We start from the raw sequence: 26291 nt of genomic DNA, 5'->3' as shown, positions 1-26291 counted from the left end.
AATGGTTAATCCAATCACCTGCCAAGTAGGATTTAAGTGCGTGCCGGTTTGCTACAAAATGTCCAGCCCTGCTACCTTTTTCCTGAGCTGCAAGTGAACAGCCCAATGAAAGAAAGATACAGTGTTTTTACAGGAAATATTTTAAATAAATGTTTAGAGGCAAAGAGACTTAGAAGATTAATTGTACTGATAAAAAAAAGAGAACAATTGTATGATGTATGTTTTTTCATATTTCATTTGTTGGAGAATTGATGCTGCAGCTGGACAATGAACAGCGCTCCTCTTATTGTATGACACATTTTCAATTTTTCTTGTTCAACTTTCTTTCACTCATTTCCCGGCAGTGTCACACAGTAATCTCGTTGTTCTATTTTCCCATCCTGTCTTACCAAATGTACAACCGCAGCTGCATGGCTATTTTCATATATACTAGTACATTCTACGAGGAATTTGTATGTGTGTACTAGTGATTTTGACGCATGACGTATGACGTGGGTCCCAGTGAGAGAGTGTATCCTGCATGGCAGGGCTCCATCTGGAAATCTCTATAATAATAGCAAAACCTGTGTCACTCAATGTGCACACACAAATATATTTTTGAAAGTTAAACGCACAACCACAACAGGATTTAAGGATTACACAATTTCTGATGACATGGAGTTTGAAGTTTTTTTTTCTGAATTTCACTCGTTTGCTGCCAGTCAGTTGTTTATTTCCATTTATTTAATTTTAAATTAAGTTAAAAAGATAAGATTGTTGCATGTTAGTGTGTGATTTAAATTCACTTGCAACATATTGTGTCACATCATTCCTTACACACACACACACACACACACACACACACACACACACACACACACACACACACACACACACACACACACACACACACACACACACACACACACACACACACACACACACACACACACACACACACACACACACACACACACACACACACACACACACACACACACACACACACAGCTAATCTGAAGCCCCATTATGCTGCCTCATCCCAGCGATTACACTGTTTAATGAACTCTTGACCCTCTCTCCAGTCATATGCCCCATCAAGTAAGTCTGTTCTCAGACTGTTGTTTGCAATCATCCTCCCTAGAATTACCCTTTCCCACTTGTTTAAATGTTAAGTTTGAATTGATTTACCTACTTTAAAAAACAATAACTTTTGCTTTAAGATCGTTTGTGGGAATCTCATTCTACTTTCAATCCCACACTTGAAACTCATTTGTGTATAACTTTTTTCAAAAGCAGGGATTGTGAATTATTAATAACAAACAAAAACACTGTTCTCAGTTTCCTCAGATTGTTTAAAAATATGCAATAATTTACACAATGACTTGATTAAAAAATATCCTTAGTAAAGCAGTAACATATTTAATATGCATGAACCATTGTATTAAAGACAATCAGATGTAAAATGTTGATATGGTAATATATCCAAGATTCCCTGCCTAACTCCAGACAGCACACATTCAGTGTATAGTGTGTGGCTTTTTTTTTTTAAATAAATCTACCTCTACCTCTGATCCACACACTTTAACAATGTTGAACAACTAACCTAAGGACATCAGGTTGTCTCTGTGTTAAATATTAGCCTCTCAGTTCTGCCCAGGTTGTACAATTAGCTTTATTCAGCACAGCGGTTGGTAAATAAAAGAGTGGGTTGAGGATTATATGTGTGACCTTGTTTTTCTGCTTTAGCTGTACACAGAGTATCTACAATACTAATTGTTCGTCTTTTATTCTAAGAAATATTCAAAGTATAATCTTCCGTCTCATGTCTGCCATTTAGGATCTGTTCCTTTTTGAATTGTGCTGCGTGGGGAGTTGTTTGTTTATAATCTACACCTTGCACAAGTGGGTGGTGGGTTAGTGGCTGCTCTGTGCTCACATGGAGACATAATGATTTATTGGATACAAATAAAGTGATCCCAGGATTTACACGAGAAAGAAAACAGCCTGGCCGTAGATAAAATCAGCAGAAACTTCCGGGGGGGCTGATGATGTATAAATCATATTTCCAAATGATATGTTTTATATTTGACCTCAAACAAACCCATGTATATATTAACTTGATTCTACATATAAATGGCCAAATGGTAAAGATGTCACTTTATGCAGATGACAAAGCGCAAAATATCTTTATTACATAATTCAGTTTTACTAGAGGAACATTTGCAACATCATTTTACAAATATATATATTTTTAATGAAACCAAACAGAAACCATTCCAGAAGCGTCTAATAAAAGGATTAAATTGCCTTTGAAGGTTTAAATTAGATGTGTATTTCTTAAGGTACCTAAAGCCCAGGAATAGAATGCCTTCTTAAAGATGAATGATTGATATGCCGGGCGCATGAACAGTGAGGAGAGGTGGGACACGTTTAACCTATGTTGTTTTGAAAGGAGCCTTGAATCAAAGCAGGGAGGTGTTGTTAATTATCAGGGTGGTCTCTGATGGCCACAGATGAGACCGACCCTCAATATAAAACCCCCCACAAAATATGTGGAGACCTTTATTTGCTATAAAGAAAGACCACCTGCATTTATAACACCTTCAACGATATTTCATTATAAGGAGAGATCTTCAAACTGCTCACATTTGATTGAAGTGGCTTGCTCTGGATGCAAATGTTGAAGATACTTGTTCTGTTAGATGTGTGTTGAACGCACTCCAAATATCAGATGTTGATTATGGCAGTGACCCATTTTAGGAGACAGCAACATAGACATTTAAAACATTTTTGGGACATCCTTCAGCTATGAATGTTTTTGATTTCACGAATCTCAGTAAACATATCATCACTTTACACGGATGTTGGCTACTCCCCTATTTATTTGAAAGCTTAAGCTAAAGGTACCCCATTATCCTTTTTTGGGTTTTCCCTTACCTGTAGTGTGTAATATAGGGTTTTGTGCATGTAAAAATGAGCATTATAGAACCTTTTTAATACTTTGGAGCTTCAGATTAACAGATAAATCAACAGATAAAATATGGTGTAATATTATAGATTAAGATTCACTGATCCCTGGGACACGTTCACAGCTACAGAGCAGTATGTACCATCATTTAAATTAGCTCTGCCTTTAACAGCTGCACCAATAAAGAGATGAACACAATAGGTCATAAATAATAAGGCAAAACTATAATATACATCATAATGGAAACCAAAATGACTGTTACAGGTTTCTGTTTAGAAGGAGGAGGAATTTAAGGTTTTTAAAAAGTATTTTCGGACAGAACGATGACATCAGCCCACTTGATGTGAGGCTGAAGTAATGTAATATAATGTAATCCCAGTGATGAGGGTGGAGGACCTGTGAGGCAGTTTTGGCATCCTGTGTGTGTGTGTGTGTGTGTGTGTGTGTGTGTGTGTGTGTGTGTGTGTGTGTGTGTGTGTGTGTGTGTGTGTGTGTGTGTGTGTGTGTGTGTGTGTGTGTGTGTGTGTGTGTGTGCTGAATCCAAAATGTGTAGAGATGGAGAGATGATTACAGTCATGACACCGGGGGCTGGATTAGTGGGGATTACATGCATGCATACTTGCAAATGCATACTTGCAAACACACACACACACACACACACACACACACACACACACACACACACACACACACACACACACACACACACACACACACACACACACACACACACACACACACACACACACACACACACACACACACACACACACACACACACACACACACACACACACACACACACACACTTTGTAGGGCTAATAGTGTCATACAAAAAGGGTCAGAGAGGAGGCCAGGAGGTACAAATAAGGGACAGATATGTACATACGGATAATCGTGAATCATGTCAAAAAGATCATGAAGTAAAGCAGCTTGTGTGTCTGACTTTTGCTCTCTCCTTCCGTTCTCTCATCCTCTCTCGCCCATATTCTACCCCTCCTTTCCAGGTAGTAAGCTGCCAACATGGCCATTCCCAGGGGTCAGCCTCCTCCCTCTCCTTGGCCTCCTCTCTTCCTCCTCCTCCTCTACCTCCTCCTCATCTCCTCCCCATCCCCCCTGCAGGCCCGGCCCCTCCTCCTCCAGCAGTCAATCAACGTAGCGGTGGTGTTCAGCGGCTCCAGCTACCAGAATGAGGTCAGAGGTCGTCTCAGCGGGGAGAACTTTGTGGACATGCCCGTGGTGGTCAGTCCAGTGACCGTGCTGGTCAACGACACCAACCCCCGTGACCTGCTGACTCGCCTCTGCGATACCATGGCAACGGAGAAGCTGCACGGAGTCGTGTTTGAGGATGATGTGGGTGTTGGTGACGACACTCAGGTAAAAATGCATTTATGCAATTGTGTTTTGTTTTCTGATAAAACATTCCATACAGTGTCACGTTGTTCGTCACCCACAGCCAAGTTACTTAAAGCTGCACAAGGCAACATTTTTATTAAAAAAGGTATGCTGTCTAGTTAAAAAATAAGTACTAATTAAGATGCAAAGAATGTACGTGTTTGCTCAAAGTAAATGATGTTGCTGGTATGGTTTCTGATTGTAAAGGGAGGAAGTGATATGAAATCGTAACAGTTATTAGAACCCTAAACAGTCCCCCTACTAAGTATTGTCAGTTAAAAACAAAAATAGATTGTCTTTTAAATTACTTACAGTAAAGGTGGGGTATGTAATTTATTTCAGAAACACTTTTTGTTATATTCCATGGAATGCTCTTAACCTGTCCGAGAGCCCCTGCAGTCGGGGGCTGCGGGGTGTTTTTTCACAAAACTGTATCTCAGGGCATCTTAATATTTAAAAACCTATTAATGTGTTATACCAGAATAATGGGAAGAATCTCAGCTAACTGACGATACGAACCATTTTTACCAAAACAAAACACAAGTCTCATAAGAAGCATCTAAATTACCACCGAGTGAAAAAATGCTAACGCACTTTGGCACAGAACTCAAGATAAAAATACCCTTATTACTTATCGTAACTGCACATACAATATATCCGATTAAAGCTGAGACTTCACAGATTATATTGATATAGTATCATCAATGAGCGATCAGAACTCGTGACAGGGGAAGCAAACAAAAACGGGACATCGTCTCACCTTAGCTGTTATTCTGGTCAAAAGTTGTGTTCAATGGCATTACAACGATCAAAACGCTGCTGAGGGTTAATCCATAGGTTAATCCAATGTGTCTGTCACTTTTACACAATTATTTATAATCCATAATTAAATTTGTATGTAAAAATCGGAGAATAAAAGTTAGCTGCTAATGGTAGCCACCAGAGTTATCGCAGCTTCCGGTTTTGGCTACACGTCACTCTCACTCGTTATTTGGTAATGTGTGTGTGTATGTGGGAGTTCCCCTCGATTCCATTGGCTCTAGCGGTTAAAAAGAGATGTCAATCATCAAAATCGAGCAAGGGGGGCCAGAGATAGGTCAAATCCACCCAAATGACCCCAGAACTGGTTTTCTTTTGCTAAATCTCTCTAAAAAGGTCAAATTTCACTTGTTTTGCATCAATCTTGATACAGGGTACTTATTATATGTTGTACTTTAGATTCCTAAAGCTTTTAGTCTACCATCCCATCATTCATATCAAGCACAAGTACGGGCAAAAATAGGACTCAAGAGCACAACCAGGCAATAAGGTCTTTAGTCAAGCGTTTAATCCAAAAGGTAAAAATAAAACAGGCAATGATCAAAAAATGTACTGACTTGAAGTAACGAAAAACAACTAACTAAGTTGGCGGAAAACTACTAGAGAAGCAACAAAAAAACAACCAACTAGGTTGGTACAAATGCTAAGCAGCTAGAACAATAGCTTACGTCAGAAGAGAAACATGGAGCACCTTCTGCTATACAGACAAGACGAACTGGCACTGACCAAGGAAACAGCACAGACTAAATACACAGGTGAGGAGTGATCATTAGGGACAGCTGAGGCTCATTGAGACCAGGCTGGTGATTAACAGGGAGCGAAAATACACAGGTGAGGGAGTGAGGCGATCAGCCAGGGCCAGGATGTGACAGTACCCCCCCTCAACGACCGGCACCGGACGGTCCAGGCTCGTTTGGATGATGCCTGTGGAAATCCCGGATGAGGTCTGGGTCGACAATGTTCTTTGAAGATACCCATTCCCTCTCCTCAAGACCATAGCCCTCCCAATCCACCAGATACTGGCGTCCACGACCCCGCCGGTGAGCCGCCAAGAGCCGCTTGACAGAATAAACTGGCCCTCCATCGATGAACCGGGGGGGTGGTGGGGGTCTGGAAGCAGGAACCAGAGGGCTCTCTTTGACCGGCTTGATCCGAGCCACATGGAATGTTGGGTGTGACCTCATGGACCTGGGAAGCTTGAGTCTCACAGCAACAGGACTAATAATCTTGGAGACAGGGAAGGGACCAACAAAGCGAGGCGCCAACTTACGGGACTCGACGAGGAAGATCCTGAGTGGAGAGCCATACTCTCTGGCCGACACGATAGGTGGGAGCAGGGATCCGTCGGCGGTCTGCTGCCCTCTTGTACCGAGCAGACGTCCTAAGCAGCACTTGTCTAGCCCCAGTCCAGATGCGACGGCACCTCCGAATCAGTGCCAAGGCAGAAGGAACCCTGACCTCTCCCTCCAGGGACGGAAACAGGGGCGGTTGGTAGCCATAAGCACACTGAAATGGGGAAAGACCAGTAGAAGAGCAAGGCAATGTGTTGTGCGCATACTCAACCCAGATAAGATTCTTACTCCAGGTAGTGGGGTTCTGAGAGACGAGACAGCGCAGACCGGTCTCTAACTCCTGGTTGAGCCGCTCGGTCTGTCCGTTGGACTGAGGGTGATGGCCAGAGGAGAGGCTAACGGTGGCACCCAGGAGAGCTCCTTCCAAAACTTGGAGACCCCGATCCGACACAACATCTTTAGGGAAGCCATGTAACCGGAAAACATTGGACAGGACAACCTCCGCCGTTTCCTTGGCAGAGGGTAACTTGGGCAGAGGAACAAAATGCACCAACTTTGAGAATCTGTCGACAATGGTCAAAATGGTTGTGTTAACTTGGGACAGGGGAAGACCCGTTACAAAGTCCAGAGAGATACGTCCGACCAAGGGCGAGTAGGTACAGGAAGGGGACGTAGGAGACCAGGGGAAGGCAGACGAGAAACTTTGTTTTCCCGAACACACACCGGGCAGGCAGCAACATACTCCCCCACTTCACTCTCCATCTTGGGCCACCAGAAGCGTTGCTTGACCACAAACATGGTCCGTTTGATCCCCGGATGGCAGGAGAGAGGGGACGCAGGAGCCCAGTGGATGACCTGAGAGCGAAGAGGAGAGGGCACAAACAACCTGTTCTGAGGGCAACCATTCGGCCCTGGGTTACCAACATTTGCTTCTCTGACCCTCTCCTCAATAGCCCAGGTAACAGCACCCACCGTACATGAGGGAGGCAGGATGGTAGCGGGGGAAGAATGGTCAGAGCCCGTATCAAAGAGACGGGAGAGAGCATCAGGCTTAGTGTTTTTAGAACCAGGACGATAAGACAGTGAAAAGTTGAACCGATTAAAAAAAAGAGCCCATCTGGCTTGACGAGGGTTGAGTCTCTTCGTTATGCGCAGGTACTCCAGGTTCTTGTGATCGGTCCACACAATAAATGGCACTTCAGCTCCCTCTAACCAGTGACGCTACTCCTCCAGTGCCACCTTAACAGCCAACAGCTCTCGATTCCCCACATCATAATTCCTCTCAGCAGGAGAAAGCTTCCGGGAGAGGAAAGCACATGGGTGAACCTTGTTGTCCTCTCTGGAGCGCTGGGAGAGCACAGCACCAACCCCCACGTCTGAAGCGTCCACCTCCACCATAAACTGCAGACGTGGGTCCGGGAGGGTCAGTATAGGGGCCGTGGTGAAGGTCTTCTTGAGTCTCTGGAAGGCTTGGTCCGACTGAGAGGTCCACTGAAACCTTGTGTTTGGGGAGGTTAGTGCATGCAATGGAGCAGCAACAGTGCTAAAGTTTCTTATGAATCGCCTATAGAAGTTGGCGAACCCTAAAAAACGCTACACTTGCTTGCGGTTTGCAGGGAAAGGCCATTCAGATACATCATTAACCTTAGCCGGATCCATCAAAACATTGCCCACTGTCACAATAAAGCCCAAAAATGAAACAGTGGAAACATCAAACTCACACTTCTCGGCCTTGACAAAGAGGTGGTAGTCCAGGAGACGCTGTAGGACACAACGTACATGATCTCTGTGGGTCGTTTTGTCAGGGGAGAAGATGAGTATGTCATCCAGGTACACGAAAAGGAAGATGTTAAGCATGTCTCGAAGTACATCATTGATCAAAGTCTGAAAAACAGCTGGGGCATTTGTGAGGCCAAAGGCCACTTGGGGTGTTAAAAGCAGTTTTCCATTCATCCCCCTCCCTTATTCTCACCAGATGATAAGCATTTCTAAGATCTAACTTGGTAAAGATCTTAGCACCTTGTAACTGGTCGAAAGCTGATGACATAAGAGGAAGGGGATACCTGTTCTTGATGGTAATGTAGTTTAAACCTCGATAGTCAATGCAGGGGCGAAGTGACTTGTCCTTCTTTGCCACAAAGAAAAATCCGGCTCCAGCGGGAGAGGAAGAAGGTCTAATTAATCCAGCGGAAAGTGAAGACTCCACATATTCCTTCATCGCCCGTGTCTCTGGAGCAGATAGGGAATAAAGACGACCCCTGGGTGGTGAAGAGCCTGGTAACAAGTCTATAGCACAATCGTACACACGATGAGGGGGCAGCGAGGTGGCTCTGGCCTTGTTAAAAACCTCCTTAAAGGGGAAAGGAAACACCAATTACAGTTATAATATTCCGGTAGTTTATTCATTTTACAATGGATATTGATCGTAATATTTATTGTATATGATATTACTCGCCAAAAGAAAATTAATTATCCGCTGGCCGGGTGGGGAATTCCGGGACCAGGCCGCCGCCATTAGGGGAGTCCCAAATGGTGACGTCACTGGCTGTGTTTTCGCTCCACCTGAAGTCAACACAACGTAGCAGATATGGCAGCGATGGAGGAATTTTGCAATGAGATCGACGTTTTGAACGATGAATTTGACTATTCGTCGGGAGATGACATTGATGTGGAAGCATCTACAGTTACCAGGCATCCCATGGCCTATGCTTATGAACCGATTCGGTCGAATAGAGTGGCATACGATCCGGAATAAAAAAATTAAAAAAAACACAATGCTAACAGTGAGCCTCTGAATTAGCCCCGAGCGAAAATGCTAACCTATTACTGCACCGAAAATCACTCCTAGCTCCCTTATTACTTATCCTAGCCGCACATCCAACACATCGTTTATGATCGCAAGGAGACACAGAATCTAACGGTCCCCACCTCAATACTGAAAGACGTACATCAAAACAAGTGGCGCTAGGTACTAACATACGCCAGGCTAACGGCTTACCTTCCTCATCGTCTGGTCTAAACTGGTCTTCAATGGCATTACAACGATAAAAACGATGATGTAGTTAATCCATAGGTTAATATCCAATGGGGCTGTGTCCCCTTTGAAATGTTCTGATAATCTATAAGCAATACAACTGAAATTCCGTTATCTGCTGTCCGCTCTGTGCTCCGTGCGCTCTGGGTCCTGCAATACCATCCATCAATAGCAATACTAGCCTTTTTAGGGCTGTTTTCGACAGATGAGCGTGTGTATGCCAGTTTAATTAGTTGAGCTATAGAACACCCCCAATTCTCTATTGTACGTCATAATAGCTACCATTTAGTTTGGACGCGATTGCGTTAATTAATAAGGTCACACTGTGTCAGTAAATACATGTGTGAGCTAGTAATCTGGTAGTGCTGCAATATTTACCTCTCTCTCGGCAGCTGAAGCAACTCGTTTGGTGGCTCGAACTTCACGTTGTTGACACGGTCATTGTCTTGCGCGGCCGACGTGCTGGGACGGTCGGTGTTCCCGACTGCATACGTTGAGAAATCGAATATTGTGGGAACAGATCCTGGCTTCAAATCAATGTTTTGTATTGAACCAGGCATCCAGACTGGACTTTGAGCAGCTTCTCATCCTTTAGTGGCAGCCTATGGAAATGTACTTCTTCCTTCTTTGTATAAAATCCATTTGTGCAGCCTGGGGCAATACAATAAACTCCTGACGACGACCGTTTTCTTGTAATGTAAACTACTGGTGCATTGCACGCCATGTTGTTTGTTATTGAGCTTTGGCCCAGGAAGCCGTACCCAATCAGTGACGTCACTGGGAAAGTCCCGGAGCAATGGAAGCGCCCATGGTCATTAGGCACATATTTCAAAAAGTAAATTCGCGTATCTCGATCGTTTATATTGGAAATAGACTAGATAAATACATTTCCTAATGGTAATATTGTCGCATGGAAAGCAGTTTGAAAAGTGTTTCCATTTCCCTTTAAGGTCATGGTAACACTGAGGGACCTTGGAAATGTCAGGGTAATCAGGATCTGACATGTCTTGAATTACAGGGACAGCTGGAGGAGCAGTCAGGGAACATTTGGACGGAAGTACTTAAACATCCCTTACACCAAGCAATAATCTTGCCAGTGGACCAGTTTATGTGGGGGTTGTGTAGGGTAAGCCAGGGGTACCCCAAAATGATTGGTGTTCCAGGGACCGAAAAACATGAAAGACGAGAAGCTCAGTGTGACCGTCCTGGAAACTTAGCTGAAGAGGTTGGGTGTGGTGAGTTACCCTAAAGAGAAGACGGCCATCCTAGGCACTTGCTTCCATTGGTCTTGGAAGGGGAAAGGTCTCAAGGTTCAGCTTCTTAGCCAACTCAAAGTCTATAAAACTGGCATCTGAGACAGAGTCTACCAAAACAGGATGCCTAAGAACCACAGAAGACGAAGACAGAGTGACATTTGGGAGACAACGTGAGGGACTAACATTAAGTGTAGTGCGGCTCACCAGTGCCCTCTTCTTTACTGGTGAGCCAGATCTTTTAGTTGGCGACAGTTGGCGACTGAGTGTCCCCGTTCACCACAGTAGAAGCACCTGCCCTCCCGCAGGCGGTGCTGTCGCTCCTTGGGAGTCAGCTTGGTCCTGCCGAGCTGCATGGGCTCCTCCGGAACAGCAGGGGGCGACAGAGGCCCAGTAGACGGAAGCCAGGGCCTGGGGTGATTCCATGAGGACGAAGAGCTGGGCGAAGACTGCCTCTTGTGGGAGAAATAGGGAATCGCAGTGTCTCTCTCTCTCGTTCCCTCTCTATCAGTCGCTTGTCAATCTTAATAGTCAATGAAATTAGGGAGTCCAAATCAGCTGGAAGCTCAAGGGGAGCATATGATCCTTTAATGTGCCGGACAATCCATAAAGGAAAGCATCAAACAATGCTGATTGGTTCCAGTCACTGTCCGCTGCCAGGGTACGGAACTTTATAGCATAGTCAGAAATCCTCTGCTTACCCTGGCGCAATCCAACGAGTGCTCTGGCTGCCTCGCGCCCTGGTGGGATGTGGTGGAAGATCTTGGTGGTCTCAGAGAAGAGATCGAGGGAGTCACAAACAGGAGACCTTCTCACCCACTCTGCCGTTGCCCAAGCCTCAGCTCGGCCAGAAAGGTGGTAGACAATGTATGCCACCCTTGAGCGCTCAGATGGGTAGCATGCAGCCTGGAGTTCAAAGTGGAGGCCGCACTGAGCCAGGAAAGCCCGACAATCACCGGAATCCCCAGAAAACCGCTCTGGTCGGGAGAGGTGAGGTGAGGGGACAGGGTCGGAGTTGGAGACTGGACTGGAGTAGGATCCACTGGGAAAACAGGCAATGGGGGAGCTGGAGGACTTGGCTGGAGTAATAGTTTTTGGATATTTTCGACCAAATAACAGACTTGCCCACCAAAAGACGACAAAACAGACTCCTGTCTCTCGGCCATCAACTTTAATTCCTGGCGAAGCCCGGTAAGTTCCTGCTCTTGGTGGTAAATCCTGCTCCCTTGACTCTGAAGAGCAGTCCGCACAGAATCCTGGTCGGCTGAGTCCATGCCGGCCAGTTCGTACTATCAAGCACAAGTACGGGCACGAGCAAAAATAAGACTCAAGAGCACAACCAGGCAATAAGGTCTTTAGTCAAGCGTTTAATCCAAAAGGTAAAAATAAAACAGGCAATGATCAAAAAATGTACTGACTTGAAGTAACGAAAAACAACCAACTAAGTTGGCGGAAAACTACTAGAGAAGCAACAAAAAAACAACCAACTAGGTTGGTACAAATGCTAAGCAGCTAGAACAATAGCTTACGTCAGAAGAGAAACATGGAGCACCTTCTGCTATACAGAGAAGACGAACTGGCACTGACCAAGGAAACAGCACAGACTAAATACACAGGTGAGGAGTGATCATTAGGGACAGCTGAGGCTCATTGAGACCAGGCTGGTGATTAACAGGGAGCGAAAATACACAGGTGAGCAGTGTTGTGCTAGTTACTGAAAACCAGTAACTAGTTACCATTACTAGTTACTTCATTTCAAAAGTAACTCAGTTACTTTACTGATTACTTACACCAGAAAGTAATGCGTTACTGTGAAAAGTAACGTTTTAGTTACTTAAAAAAGGGCTCCCATTACTTTGTAACGCGTTAGTCCCAACACTGCAGGTGAGGGAGTGAGGCGATCAGCCAGGGCCAGGATGTGACAATTCAAGGGTGGTTTTCACTATAAGTAACTTCTTCTTTTTTGACGGACACTATAATTTAAATTTTTTTACTGTGTTCAATCTGAATTTACTTAATAAAAACATCTATATTGATTCTGACACTTCTACATCCAACTCACATGTGTAACTTGCTTTGAGAAAAAGGATTATTAATTTAACCCTTTTAGAAGGGAAGATATGGTCATTTGTTCTGGGAATGTCATTTTCGAGCCTGAGACCTGAAACACAGGCTCAGGGCTTCACAGTTAACATCCCAATAGCAATGAATATATTAAATGCTTTGACAATAAATACATACAAAAATGTCATCTGTGGAAGCCGTAGCGCTGTACAAAGCACGACCAATCATTTTAGCCGGCCCGGCCTACCTGCCTGTCAGCCTTCCATCTATGCACAAACTCATCTCGTGCCCTCATTGGTCATGTGCGCGTTCGTGTGTGTTGGAGGAGGGGCTCTGTAAGGAAGTGGCAGATTTTTTCCAGTTGTGTATTTTCAAATTCTAGCGCACTCGAGCTGGTTTCTCCAAAATGACCTACCCCACCTTTAAGTTTACTCAAATTGTATAGCTTTAATGCAGATTAGTTTAACAGTGTCTCACCTTTGGCATGAATGGTCGCATTGGAAAACCATTGGTTTGACTGGTTGTTTCACTTTGGCAAACAATTAAGTTTCTGAATTCAATCTAACTGTTCAAACTGATTGCATTTGTGCTGTATCACTGGTGCAGGAAAAACAACATCATTCTTTAGGCAAATACTAAATCTGTCTGTTTCATCTCCAGGTGGCAGAAGTGGCACAGATCCTGGACTTCCTCTCCACTCAGACAGCTCTGCCAATCGTTGGCATCAGTGGCGGCTCTGCAGTTGTCATACCATTCAAGGTACTGTCAAAAATAATGAGCCCATCACTTCAGCATTGACTCATCACCACCCTGGAGCTGGAAACAGAGCTAGAGTAGTTTTCCTTCCTGCTATGTCACAGTGATGCCACAGAACAAATACAATGTGTGTCCTAGAGGTGTTAATACAACATTTTTCACAAACAGCATAATTAGCAATTTAGGAAGCAAGAAAAGCAGTTCGTAGTAATGATGAACAACAACCTGCAGTGTAAACCCTGTCAGCAGCAGCAGAGCCTCCTGTCTTACTCAGAACTCTTCCAACCGGCGTCATTCAGCTTACAACAACTTAAGTAGGTCAGAGAGGTGAAATCTATTTTAGCAAGCATCTCACTGAATGCAAATATTTGGATATGAGCAATACAGATGGGTGAATTATCAGTGATTGTGGGGGAAACTTCTGAAGCAATTGGAGTCAACACTCAGAGAGACACGAGGAGAGCTGGAGCTTTGATGGCAAACACTGAGGGTTTATTTGGAGCTTCGCCCGGAGAATTCACAAGACATGTCATGGGCCACGGTTTGACCACACGGTTGAGATGCCACACAATCAATTCTGAAGACCCCTCCTGTAGTTCCAGGTTTTAACTAGTTCAGAGTGTAATAATCAACATTCTTCAATAGATAGACTAAACAGCTGAGGACACTGAATCACATTTGTTGCCGCTTATGGCTCGGGGTCATCTACACCCCGAGAAGGATGTGTTCGAGGCAGACCCGGCGTCATGGGCGGGCCCAATGAGAAATCAGGGCTGATTAATTTTTTTTATTATATACAAATATTTTTTTTATTTTTGTTATTTGTAGGGCTTTGTCATACCATTTATTTTTCTATTAAACTATGTTGAAACATTCCTATAATATAATTTTTTTTATTTTACTATGAAATTCTGAATTAATCTCTGTGCGCGAAACTGGTTTTTCGCGGGGTTGAGATGCGTCACAGCAGCCTGTCAGTTTACTCTGGCTAGGTTAGTTTGGCCAATGGCTATTATCCTTTTTTATATGTATCGCAACAATGGATATCAGGAAGTGGTTCACGAACAAAAAGAGCTCACAAAAGGATTGTGGCACTGGCAACTCAGCACCAGATGCTGGCAACTTGACGTGTCCCCCGCCATCTCTTCTACCTTCTCCTCCACCAGGACCCGATTCAGACGCAGCCTCTTCGGAGCTGGGCAGCAGCAGTTCATCCTTTAGCAGCCCAGGCCCAGCTCCCATTCTAAACGCTCTTGATCTTGGTGCTTTTAGTTTTATAGTTCTAGAGGACCTTGGCGTGGATACACCAAAACAGGTAGTCCTGGATAGTTTTCCATCTCGGCTGTTCTCCGGGAAAAAACGTAGTTTTTCCATCTCATGGTACCAAAACCAACCCTGGCTTGAATACTCTGTGAAAGGCGATGCTGCGTACTGTTTCCCATGCAGAAAGTTTAAGGCTCATCATCATGACGCATTGTTCACCGTAAAAGGCTTCAAAGACTGGAAGCATGCCTTACAAAAGGACACGGGTCTTAGCAAACACAGCTCTTCCAAGGAACATTTAGTGTGTGAGAAATTGTGGAGAGAAGAACAAATGCGCATCGAGACTGGTCAGGAAATCACAACTCATGCCAACAAAGATCAGCTGGCTCGTAACAGATATTACGTGGGCTCCATTATTGACATTGTGACTTTTCTCTCTACCAGCAATCTTCCTTTCCGAGGTGACCACGACTCTTTAGAGTGTATGTCCTAGTCTGGCAGTGGGTTATTTTTGTCATTGTTTGAGTATACCATCGAAAAAGACCCAGAACTCGTGGAAATTGCCCGCACCATTCCCAAAAATGCTACCTACATAAGCCATGATATACAAAACGACATAATTGATCTGATAAGCAAACTTGTAACGGAGCATATTGTTGAGGAAATAGGCGACTCCTTTTACACTGTCAAAATGGCTGGAACCCGAGACCCAACAGGCTGTGAAAACATTTCAATGGTACTGTGTTTTGTTGATGAGAACTATGTCATAAAAGAAAGGCTCTTGACAATCGCCACAGCAGTTGCAGGTGATGCAAAAACCCTCACACAGACACTCATTGATGAAATACGCAAAGTTGGCCTGAGCACAGACAATATTCTCAGCCAGGTATACGATGGGGCAAGTCTTATATGGGGTTCAAAGACTCCTTCAAGATGAACTGGGCAGAGAAATCCCATATGTGCACTGCTTCAACCACCAGCTGCACTTGGTCGTTGTTCAAGCCATGTCCGGTGAGAGAGCCATTGAGGATTTATTTAACATCTGTAATGTCCTCTACAAGTTCACACAAAAGCCCACCATTGCTGCACATTATCAGGGAAACACGCTGTTGAGAGCTTCATAGTATGAAGTGAATGTCATAGCCATAGAATATGTCTGGTCATGTTCTTTTTTTTTACACAAACATGGAAGGTGTGTCTTATGCCATAGCCAATAGAAGATGTTGGTTGGGAATAGAGGAGGTGTTTTTTTGGGGTTTCGATCCGTTTTTTGAGCATAAAGAGACTGGTTTTTTGAGAGAGCGAGAGAGAGAGGGGGGTTTCCCCTGGTATACTCTCTCCCGGTAGGCTCTGGCCCTCAGAGCTGGGTTAATAGCTCTCGGTAAGTTTCTCTCAAACTTGGTAAATATCTCTTGATTTTCTTCATTGAAAGCTGAGTGAATTTCTTGGATGAAATGCTGAGTGAATTTCTTTGAATGCTGAGTGGATTTCTTTGTTTGCTGAGTGGAATGATTTGATGGGAAAAAGTGTTTGTGAGTATTAGTACCCGCCACCTGTGAGGACCTTCCTCCGAATTCATGCGGACAGGAATGGGTTTTTGAATGTTAGTACCCGCCATATGTGACGGAAAAAAGGTATGGAATTGATGGGAATTGATTTGGTGAATGAAAAGTTGAATGTGCTTTTTATTATCACCGGTCTTTTTATGAGGAAATGCCTCTAAATTCTATCGGGAGATTTTGAAATGTCACAACTGAATTGGGCAGTTGAAGTGAAACATTTTGGTAATAAATGTAAGACTGTGAATTAAAGTTTCATATTTGATCACAGCATCATTTTTTTTAGTATGATTATAATGTTGTAAAGAGAGAAGGTAAAAACCCTGTATTAGTTTGGACCTATTTTTCTTCAAATAAACTGATCCCACCTTTTGGACTGGGACAACTTAAAGGACATCTGTGCTCTCCTCTCCTGCTTCAAAGTTAAGATTGCACACTGCCACACTCGTGTTTAGGTAGGAACACACCTCATTTACTGATACCAAAATCCTTCGGGATCCCTTAAACAGATTTAAAAGAGTTGTCTGAATTGAAACAGCAGTTAATTGAACCTGGTTCTTTGGGGAGTTAATAGAGGTGAGATCTTGCTGACGTTGGTGGATCTGAGCCAAGCAGTAAACTTACATAGACTCAATAACTTCGGTCAGGTCAATTAGTAGGTCAGAGTAATTTACCGGAATAAATTATCAGGACCTCACCTACTCTCAACAACGCTGAAGCGTTTACTCGAACAGCGCTGGACAGGGCACCTGGCCACTGTTCAGATTATTCTGAAATCTTTTCAGGATATAGTGGAACTACTACGACACGTTGAAAACTCTGCATCATTTCCAGCTGACTTAAGGATGGAGGCAGCAGGCTTGCTGAGCAGAATTTTAAAGCCAAGCTTTAAATTCCGCACCCAGATGATATGCAAGATATTGTCCCTGTTTGAGCCAGCTAACAGGATGCTCCAGTCAGAGGAAATGGACCTTCAAACGGCAGTCCAGCTTGTCAACACTGCCAAAGAGTGTGTTGAGGCCCTGCGCACCGAAAAGGTGTTCACGGAGATGTGCAGTGAGTGCGCACAGGAGAGAGAGGATGATACTATCCATCCCGGTCCCACCAAGAGAAGGCAAACTCTTAACACAACTTTGGAGGATATGTTGTTGAAGAGACAGTGGGAGTGGGAACACAAGAATACCACCAGATAACAGAGCAACGGCGGCTGTTTAACAGCTGCATTGATGCAGTTACAGCAGAAATTGCGCGCCACTTTGGAGAGCAAAACAGCGCATTAATGGAGGCTATTGCTTCACTCAACCCGGAAAGCAGCTTCTTCCTGGAGCCCGAAAAAGTGGAACCGTTGCTTAAACTGACTGGAACCACGCTAGTTGATGCTGAGTTCATTGTGGCCAAAAAGCTGATTCTAAAACACATGGACAGCTTCACACCACCAGAGGATGGGAAATGGACATTGAAAACCTTACTTGGTCATCTCCACACGACGCTTGAGACAATGCCAAGTGTTCTCACCGCATTTAAGGTCTCACTTACCTTTGGAGCTTCGACAGCTTTATGTGAGAACTCTTTTTCCACATTGAAAAACGTTTTCAGTAAGCACCGAAGGGACCTGACAATAAAATGCAAGATTGAGTGGAAAAACATGTTGCTGAGGAGGTTCCATTCATCTGGGAAACATCGGCTACAGCTTTATTAGGCCCACTCTGAGTACATCATGAAAGTAGCAAACAATCATATCACGATGTAGGCTATAGCTGTTGTTTTCAAGCTTTAAAGTGAACAAAATATTGGGTAGTTTTCAGTGTGTTTTTTTCACTGTATGATTACCAATATATTTGTTGTTTGTTTATTTGTTATTTGTTTGATTCCACTTCTTTACGCCAAGAGACACACATATGCTTTAAAGTAGTACGTGCAAACTGATGCTTAACATGTAATTTCCTCCTCATGCTCATCCTCTGAAATTAAAACAAATTTGTTTTGTATATTTTCTGGCAGTATTCTGTTTTTTGCTGCATAACTAAAGCCGTTTGATATTCTATTCAATCTTTAAATGTTAACAGCCTTGACTCAATGCATTGTTTGTTTGTTCTCTAGGTAGTACATTATGCAACATTCTCACAGCTTGTAATTAAAGGTTTTAAATTACTCAGGTGTATATATGAATATGAGTCAGCTGCATGCTGGTTCTGCTTGTCTGATGTTTAGCGCTGCTGTCCATTCCATGGTTCTGAAGTGGCGTTATATTTGAACGCCTAAATCTGTCGGCAACTTTATATCCACATATGTTACGTTAAGATGGGGTGGGGCCTGGGGGTCGGGGGGTGGGTCCGCCCTGGTAAATCAAATGCCCACCCACAGATGTATGTCTGCCGCCAGGTCTGGTTCCAGGTGTCCCACAACAATAACTATCTCTGACCGAAAGTTGCCCGGTCATAAACGGGTGACAACAACAAAATGCTACGGCAGCCCCTTCTTAAGGGAGATAACGGCTGCTCAAGGTTGGAGCATCTGCGTCAGAGGGCAAAAGGTAAACATGTATACAGAATTATTCCCTGACAGCGATGAATGCGGCATCGACCCTCGTCAGCTCCTCTAATCCCTGGGTGGGAAAAGTCTGAGTTGTGGGAAGGGAAACTTTGCGATGGGAGACGAGTGCTACGGGCTAACTATGCCTCGATCAATCATCCCCGCACACTTGAAGAGCGGCAGGTTTTTCGCGCTATAGTTTAACATGTATCTCATTGATGAATAGAGATGGAGAGCAGTGAGCTGTGTGGAAAGATCGTAAAGAGGAGATTGATGAAACCAGCCGGATTCTTAATCTTTACTTTCTCTCTTCTTTTGAGTTTCAAAAATGGCTTCATCCCTCCTTCCGCTCACACTCCACGCCTTCCGCCTGTCTTCCCTTCCTTCCTTCATTTACTTGCTTAACTGCCATCATCAACACATTGTATTTATAGAGCCAACTCTCACACGTAGAAACACACATGCAAATGAAAACCCTCACATATTAGAGCACGCACAGAGCCAAATGGATGCATTCCTACACCTATCCACCACAGGAAGCATCCAAAATGAATGCAAGATTGTAGCTGTGGGGCTGCAAGTGTTGGATTTCACCCCCGGGCCACATTTTGTAAACCATATAGCAATGTTATCATCTTCTTGTTAATCAAATGGTATTTGCAGACGTCACGTCATAGATGGGTATTAAACAGGAGGAGGGGATAGCTGCAGGAGTATGATTGATTTGAGTGAGTTAGCAAGAGACAGAGCGGGTGAAAAATGTTTCGATGAAGCACGGCTGACAAACGCCTGGAGGCTCTGTTTCACAGTCTTTCAATAGTTAAATACTCATTCTTGTTTCCACATTTTTTTCAATTCCTTCTCTCTGTCCACTTCTCACCATTGTATTTGTTCACCCTCCTTTCCATATTTCTGGTTTGGTTCCCTTCCAGGCTCTGTTGTGCGCTGGCTGAATCCATTAAGGCTGTGGCTTGAAGCGAGTGGCCTGTTCTCCTTTCTGCTTTCTCTGAGCTCCAGGACCCCATTAAACTGTTAATTAGACCCTTCAGGAGGTAGAAGCCACCCACAGCTCTCATCATTCACCCACAAATACAAAACCTTTCACTCTTCTTTTCCTTCTATTTTTTCTATTTGCTGCCTTCATAACTTCCCTCTCGCACTATTCGTTGCTTCTTCACCTTAAATTGGCGTGAAGGTGTTACCGGATGTGCTTTTGATAGGCAGTTCTTTAACTTTGTAAAGTATCTGGGCCTCGAAAATATTTGGGGCAAAGATTGTCAGTTATCAACTATCCTTGCTTTGGGATTCTCACTGTTGATCGCGGCGGGTTTTGTCTGGGTTACTTAACCTCTTTGCTTGACAGCGGCAAAAGACAAACGCACAGATGGGACGTTATCTCTCATACTTAGCGACCGTTTGTCTGACGAGCCCAAAGTGGTGAGTGACAGTTCTCTATATAGCACATAGAGTAAGCACTCTCCTCTGAGGCCTGCCTGTCGAGGCCTCTCTCAGCCCTCCTCACGCTCCCCCTCAGTCTCTTTCTCTCTCTTGTACACTCCTTTGTTGTCAGCAAGGAGGAAAAAAGCTTGTCACAGACGTCTGGCACAATGGGACAGGTGGATTGGACAGAGAAAGACATGCGCGAGTGCATGATTCTCTTAAGGGATAAAAGAGCTCAATAGTGCTTGATTATCAATAGCCTGATGACGATGAATATCTTTGATGGCGGGTTTAAAAGAAGCAGCACCCGCCCGAGCCGCCTATTTATGGTTCCTGTCTCAGTGATCTCTCTATGGCAAACAACAAGGAAGAGGGGGAATGAGACAAAGATGAAAAGATTGAAGAGAGGAGAGGAAGTGTGTCTTTTGTCGGATGGCACACACACATCAAGCGAAGGCAAAGAGGCGGAAATGAGAAAGTGCGAGCAGCGGCTGAGAAAAAGCATAAAGACTGCTCAATCGGGCCTGCGAGGTAAAGACAAAAAATACTGCGACGTGTCTCTGAGGAGCTGGAAATCAGATGTTGATAGCGTTTTGTCTTTGTGTGTGCATCTGTGTGTGTGCGTGTAAGTCCCTCCCTGATGACCGAACTTCTCACCTTATCCCTAAGGGAGACACCAGCCACCCTGCAGAGAAAACCCATCTCGGCCGCTTGTATACATAAACATGTATAATACAATAATGAGCCACACTGTTGCAGGATGACATGTTTCGTCATTACAATGCAGCCTCAGCACCGTGGAGTACAAACCGACCTAATGCCGTAAATACTCACCTAATCCTCGCCAAAAATAGTCACCAACAAATCCACTACTTAGTCCAGTTTGGCTAACAATTTCTAAAAACAACAGAACCCAGCTGTTTTAGAAAATAGTATTACATAAAGGAGAAAAAACTAAAGTAAACCTCTGTGACCCAATTTGAAAATGTCAGCGCGTTTGAATGCAGGGGCAAATATTAATATTAAAGATAAAAAACTAGAAATTACACACTATACAAAACGCACATCCAATACCAATTTAGCGATATAGCAGCCTGGTGAAAGTACAATAAGTGGTAGAATAAATTGCACAGCCATTTACGGTATATATATATATATATATACATTACAGTATATTACACATAAGTAGCGTTGCAAAACAGGAGTTTTTTAGTCTTTGTTGTTATATGTGTGTGTGAGGGTCTACTCTACCCTAAGTGATGCACCAGCCGCCACTGATATCTATAGAAAACCAAGAAAGAAATACAAATGATATACACATACAGTAAATCAAAGGTTGGTATCAAAATGATAAAAGGGAGCCTGACCATAGCTCCAAAATTGTGCCTGAATAAAAGACCTCTCACACCTGTTAGTGCCCAAGTAAGGAGGTAAAACCTGCACTCAACTCACTGAGTAAATGCTGCTAAGAGTCCGTTAATAAATGTTCTGTGTATCTCTGACTTGATAGGGGTGGCGAACTTGATAGGGGTGGCGAACATGATTCAGACGCACTATAACCCTAAAAATGGTGGACTATCAAAAATAAGCATTATAACCACGCTTTAAATACAGTTGAGGTGACATTTTGTAGATAATTTCTTTTCGGAGCACAGAGAAAATAATAAAAATAATTACTTTTGTAAAATCAGTAGAATTTATTCTTTTGTACTTGTTAAATGATGAGAGCGATGTAAAACATTTTCCTCGGGATGCTCTGAATCAGTTTTGGAGAGAGCATCATTATGACAAGGTACTCTTACAGTACATCTCTGTTTCTGAGGAAATACATACTGCATGTTTGATCATTCACAAACCAGTCTTTTGTTCATCACAGTAAACATATAAAGAAATGAGTGATCATGGTTTTAGATGCTGATAAAGCCCAGAATAACTAAAGCTGACAGCTTTATGTGTTTGCCAGTAAACAGGAACAAAATACCCTTTTAAGTATTGTATGCACATGATGGATTTTAGAAGCAAAGAAACTGTTGACGTTGAGTATTCGAGCGTATAACATCATTTATTACAATTTGAAGCTGTCAGTGGAAGATTATATTTCTGGAGTTACAGTCTCAGTCCTGGCTGCACTCTAAGGTCACACTGTGTTTGTGATGTTCGACCAAAGTGATGCAATGAGCCAGACGTGTCTCATTGGATCACGGTTTCTTTTTTGGGGATTTGTTTCTATGGCCAGACTGACCCGTTTTCTCTATTTGTGCTTCTGTCTCTTCTCTTCGCCTCCTCACTTCTGTCTCTCTTGGCCTCATGGTCCAGAAACCAGACTCTCCATAAACAGGTCATTAGAAGCCCAGATTTGCTGCCCAGTATTCCCACTAGAAACTGTTTTTTATCACCGGGAATGATGAAACGTTAATAGCCTGGCTCCCTCAAAGCTTCCCAACACGGCCAAACACAAGTACATTGTTTGTGAGCAACCCAGTCTCACGGCATGTCGTGTTCACCAACACGATTTATAATCTATTGATTCGTGTTCACCAACACGATTTCCCCCTTTTTTTCGTGTTGCACAGCACGATTTTAAAAGCAATGTATTTCTACTGGTAATGTGTTTCGTGCCTGCAGCACGTCTTTTTCTCGGGTCGGGTCGTGGAAGACCGGAAGCTGTGTGGTTCATAAAAACATGTTCTTACTCAATATCAAGCCACAATTATTGCTTTTATTTTAAATCGTATAATTTCGGACTTTTGTTTTTTTTGTTTTTCTGTGAGGAAAATAAATGGGGCTCAGAGCCTCAGAATACTGAAATCTGTATTTTTTAAATCTTTTTTTCCTTCTAATTTGTTATTCTTTTCAAAATAACACAGTGTTATTTACTCAACAATAACCCACAATTATCCTTGCTTTTATTTATTGGTTTAATTCCATAATTTCGGGTTTCTTTGGCGTCCGTCAGGAACTGAATCTCAAAATAAAAATAACCGGAAACAGACGTAGGCATTTCGAGCGATTACCCAAGATCCTCAGCTATGGTTTAAGCTCGCTGATTGGATGTTTTAGCCGCAATGCATGCTGGGATTTGGTGTTTATATGATATGAAATCCGGAAAACATTTTAAAAGAATAAAATAATACTTAATTCCGAGTGTTCTTGCTTTTCTCTTTGAAAGTCATCACATAAAGGCATTGTAATACATGGTTTGGCTGCATTACATAAGTAACCGAACCGTTGCCGTTACCATTACAGATCTGCCGTAGTTCTTTATTTATAGAGCCCTGATGAGAAGACCTTTGGAAAAACTGGAAGAAATGCCGCCGAAACTGAATACTTGACGTGGATCATAAATATATCAACAATTAAACAACATCTTCAATTTCTCTTCACACAATACGTCTCCTTGCAGTATCAACACTAATTCGGCTGACTTTTACATTTGATCTAATTCATAGATAGGTTATATTTACACCATAACGGTGCACAGCTGATATAAAAGGACTTGTAGTTTTTAAAGATATTACTGATTTTCTTTGAATATAAGAATGTAAATACTGAGTCTGAAATAATATAGCGATATGCTGTAAAATTATGTGAAAGCATGAATAAAACTACACATCTTCAGATGTTGTACATACATAAGTGTCCTACACTAATAATACAAAGTTATTATGGCTGTGTGTACCTTGTGTGCACCGCCTAGTGGTTAAAGCACGTTATTGAATTATTGTTTTTATGTGTTATGTTTAATTAAAAAAATATTAAGAGTACATACTTTCATAAGGGGAAAGTAGAAGGTCTGTGATAGAAATATAGAATATAAAAAATCAAGAAGATACTATAAGTGATCTCTACAATAAAACAGTTTAGTGCAGGATGGACAACGATATTAATAGGAGGAGGTGCAAAAGAGAAAAACGAATTAGCCTTTATTTAAACATTAAATAATACTTTAGATTAAGGTCTTCTTTTAAATAAGAAAATAACTTTGGGGGTATCTATCTACAGATAAATATTAAGCCTGACAAAGTACTTAACGTCTAATATATTGCTTTCCTGCAATGTTAACTATGTTGAAGCACTTATTTTAACTGATATTATACATATGAATTATACTCTTATGTATGTAGATAGTATAAGAAATGTGCAGAATATGACAGTTTAATGGTGGAGGTATACACACATATTGATAGATGTCTTGTAATGCACTGTTGAGGAACCTGTGACCTAAGATTTTCATTCATTGCATACACCGTAGTTGTGTATATGATATGTCAATAAACCTTTGAAAATCTTGAAATCTTGAAAGGGATGTGCAAAATAGCCATAATATACAGTCTTTAATGAACTATTAGTATAGAATAACGAGTAATGAATATTCTTTATTACTCGTTTCCATTCATGTCAATTAAAGATAAATGTTTAGTCTTCTCAAGCACCAACTATCAAATATCTCTCCTGATTGTTGGCACTTGACAATCACCTTACCTGAATTTTACTGTAACTAAAGTCTGATTTAAGGGTTGTTTATATTTCACATCATTAATCAGAATCTGCAAAGTAACTCAAATAAGTGTAGTGGAGTAAAAATACCAGGTTAACCTCTTAATTGTAGAGTAGAATTACAAAGTAACAATGAGCTGTCATGTGGGTATATATTACAGTAATGCTGCGCATTATGGAAGCGATTTTCACCCATTTATTAATTATATGTTTTACATTTGATAACACCAATGTGTTTAATACTGGCAACTTCTAATTGTGGGAAAAACGAAAAAGTTCAGTAGAGACGTCCCATAGAACATTTTGCGAAACACAATAGCCAGCGTAGTTCTGGGTCGGCGTTCGATTCCAGTTTTGGATAGTCTGGCGGTTTCGTTCCATTTCAAACAGCTGTTTGACGCTCAGCGTAACCTTGGCGCACTGCCACTCCAACATCCAATCCCAGAGCTTGAAGATTAATCACGGGGACTGTAGTCCTAAACGATAGCTGGGGATTATGGGTAGTGTAGTGTTTCTTCGGGCATCCTAAACTCCTAGAGGCCTACGCCTGTTTCCGGTTATTTTTATTTTGAAATTCAGTTCCTGACGGACGCCAAAAAAGCCCGAGATTATGGAATTAAACCAATAAATAATAGCAAGGATAATTGTGTGTTATTGGTGAGTAAATAACAGTGTGTTATTTTTGAATAGAATAACAAATTAGAAGATCAAAAAAGATTTAAAAAATACAGATTTCAGTATTCTGAGGCTCTGAGCCCCATTTATTTTCCTCACAGACGGCAACACAAGTCCGAAATTATACGATTTAAAATAAAAGCAATAATTGTGGCTTGATATTGAGTAAGAACATGTTTTTATGAACCACACAGCTTCCGGTCTTCCACGACCCGACCCGAGAAAAAGACGTGCTGCAGGCACGAAACACATTACCAGTAGAAATACATTGCTTTTAAAATCGTGCTGTGCAACACGAAAAAAAGGGGAAAATCGTGTTGGTGAACACGAATCAATAGATTATAAATCGTGTTGGTGATCACGAAATGCCATGAGATCGGGTTGTTGTGAGTGTTTTTTATGAACTTCTAGGGAGTACGTTTTCCTTCGCTGTTGTAAATTCATCCTTTTTTCAGTTTCTGGCCAACGTATAAAGGGCACAACATTTTCCTTTGCCAACAATACAGCAACATTAACTGTTAAAACTATGTTGACAGAAGACCACATTCATTTACCAACTAAAAATGGGATTGTTTTGATTGAGATAGTCAGTTCACCAAACCCCATCCGTTCTCGTACACTGTTTGTAGCTAAATAATAACATTGTATACACTGATATACACCGTCATTTGTGTTTTTGAAAGACAGTTATTTATTTGTTTTTCAAAAATTTCCAAATCCAAGTCCCCCTCATGTTGTGTAGTCACTTTCTGTATTTAAGAG

General features: G+C 42.5%; 1 protein-coding gene across 7 annotated transcripts in view; it reads left to right on the top strand.

Moving 5' to 3' along the window:
• The window catches only part of LOC117465048 (glutamate receptor ionotropic, NMDA 2C-like), a 93537-nt gene that overhangs the window by 22797 nt on the left and 44449 nt on the right, over positions 1–26291 (top strand). For 6 of the 7 annotated variants that reach the window (XM_071206778.1, XM_034107905.1, XM_034107902.1 and 3 more), the window contains 2 exons: positions 3958–4327; positions 13468–13566. In XM_071206778.1, coding sequence (XP_071062879.1) covers positions 3974–4327; positions 13468–13566 — 453 coding nt within the window. In that variant the 5' untranslated portion in view covers positions 3958–3973. The remainder of the gene's footprint in view (positions 1–3957; positions 4328–13467; positions 13567–26291) is intronic. The other variant, XM_034107906.1, reaches the window with a different exon arrangement.

This window comes from Pseudochaenichthys georgianus, chromosome 19, assembly GCF_902827115.2.
Source record: "Pseudochaenichthys georgianus chromosome 19, fPseGeo1.2, whole genome shotgun sequence".
Classification (NCBI taxonomy): Eukaryota; Metazoa; Chordata; class Actinopteri; order Perciformes; family Channichthyidae; genus Pseudochaenichthys; species Pseudochaenichthys georgianus.
The sequence above is the reverse complement of the archived record's forward strand: the minus strand, read 5'-3'. Positions and strand labels throughout refer to the sequence as shown.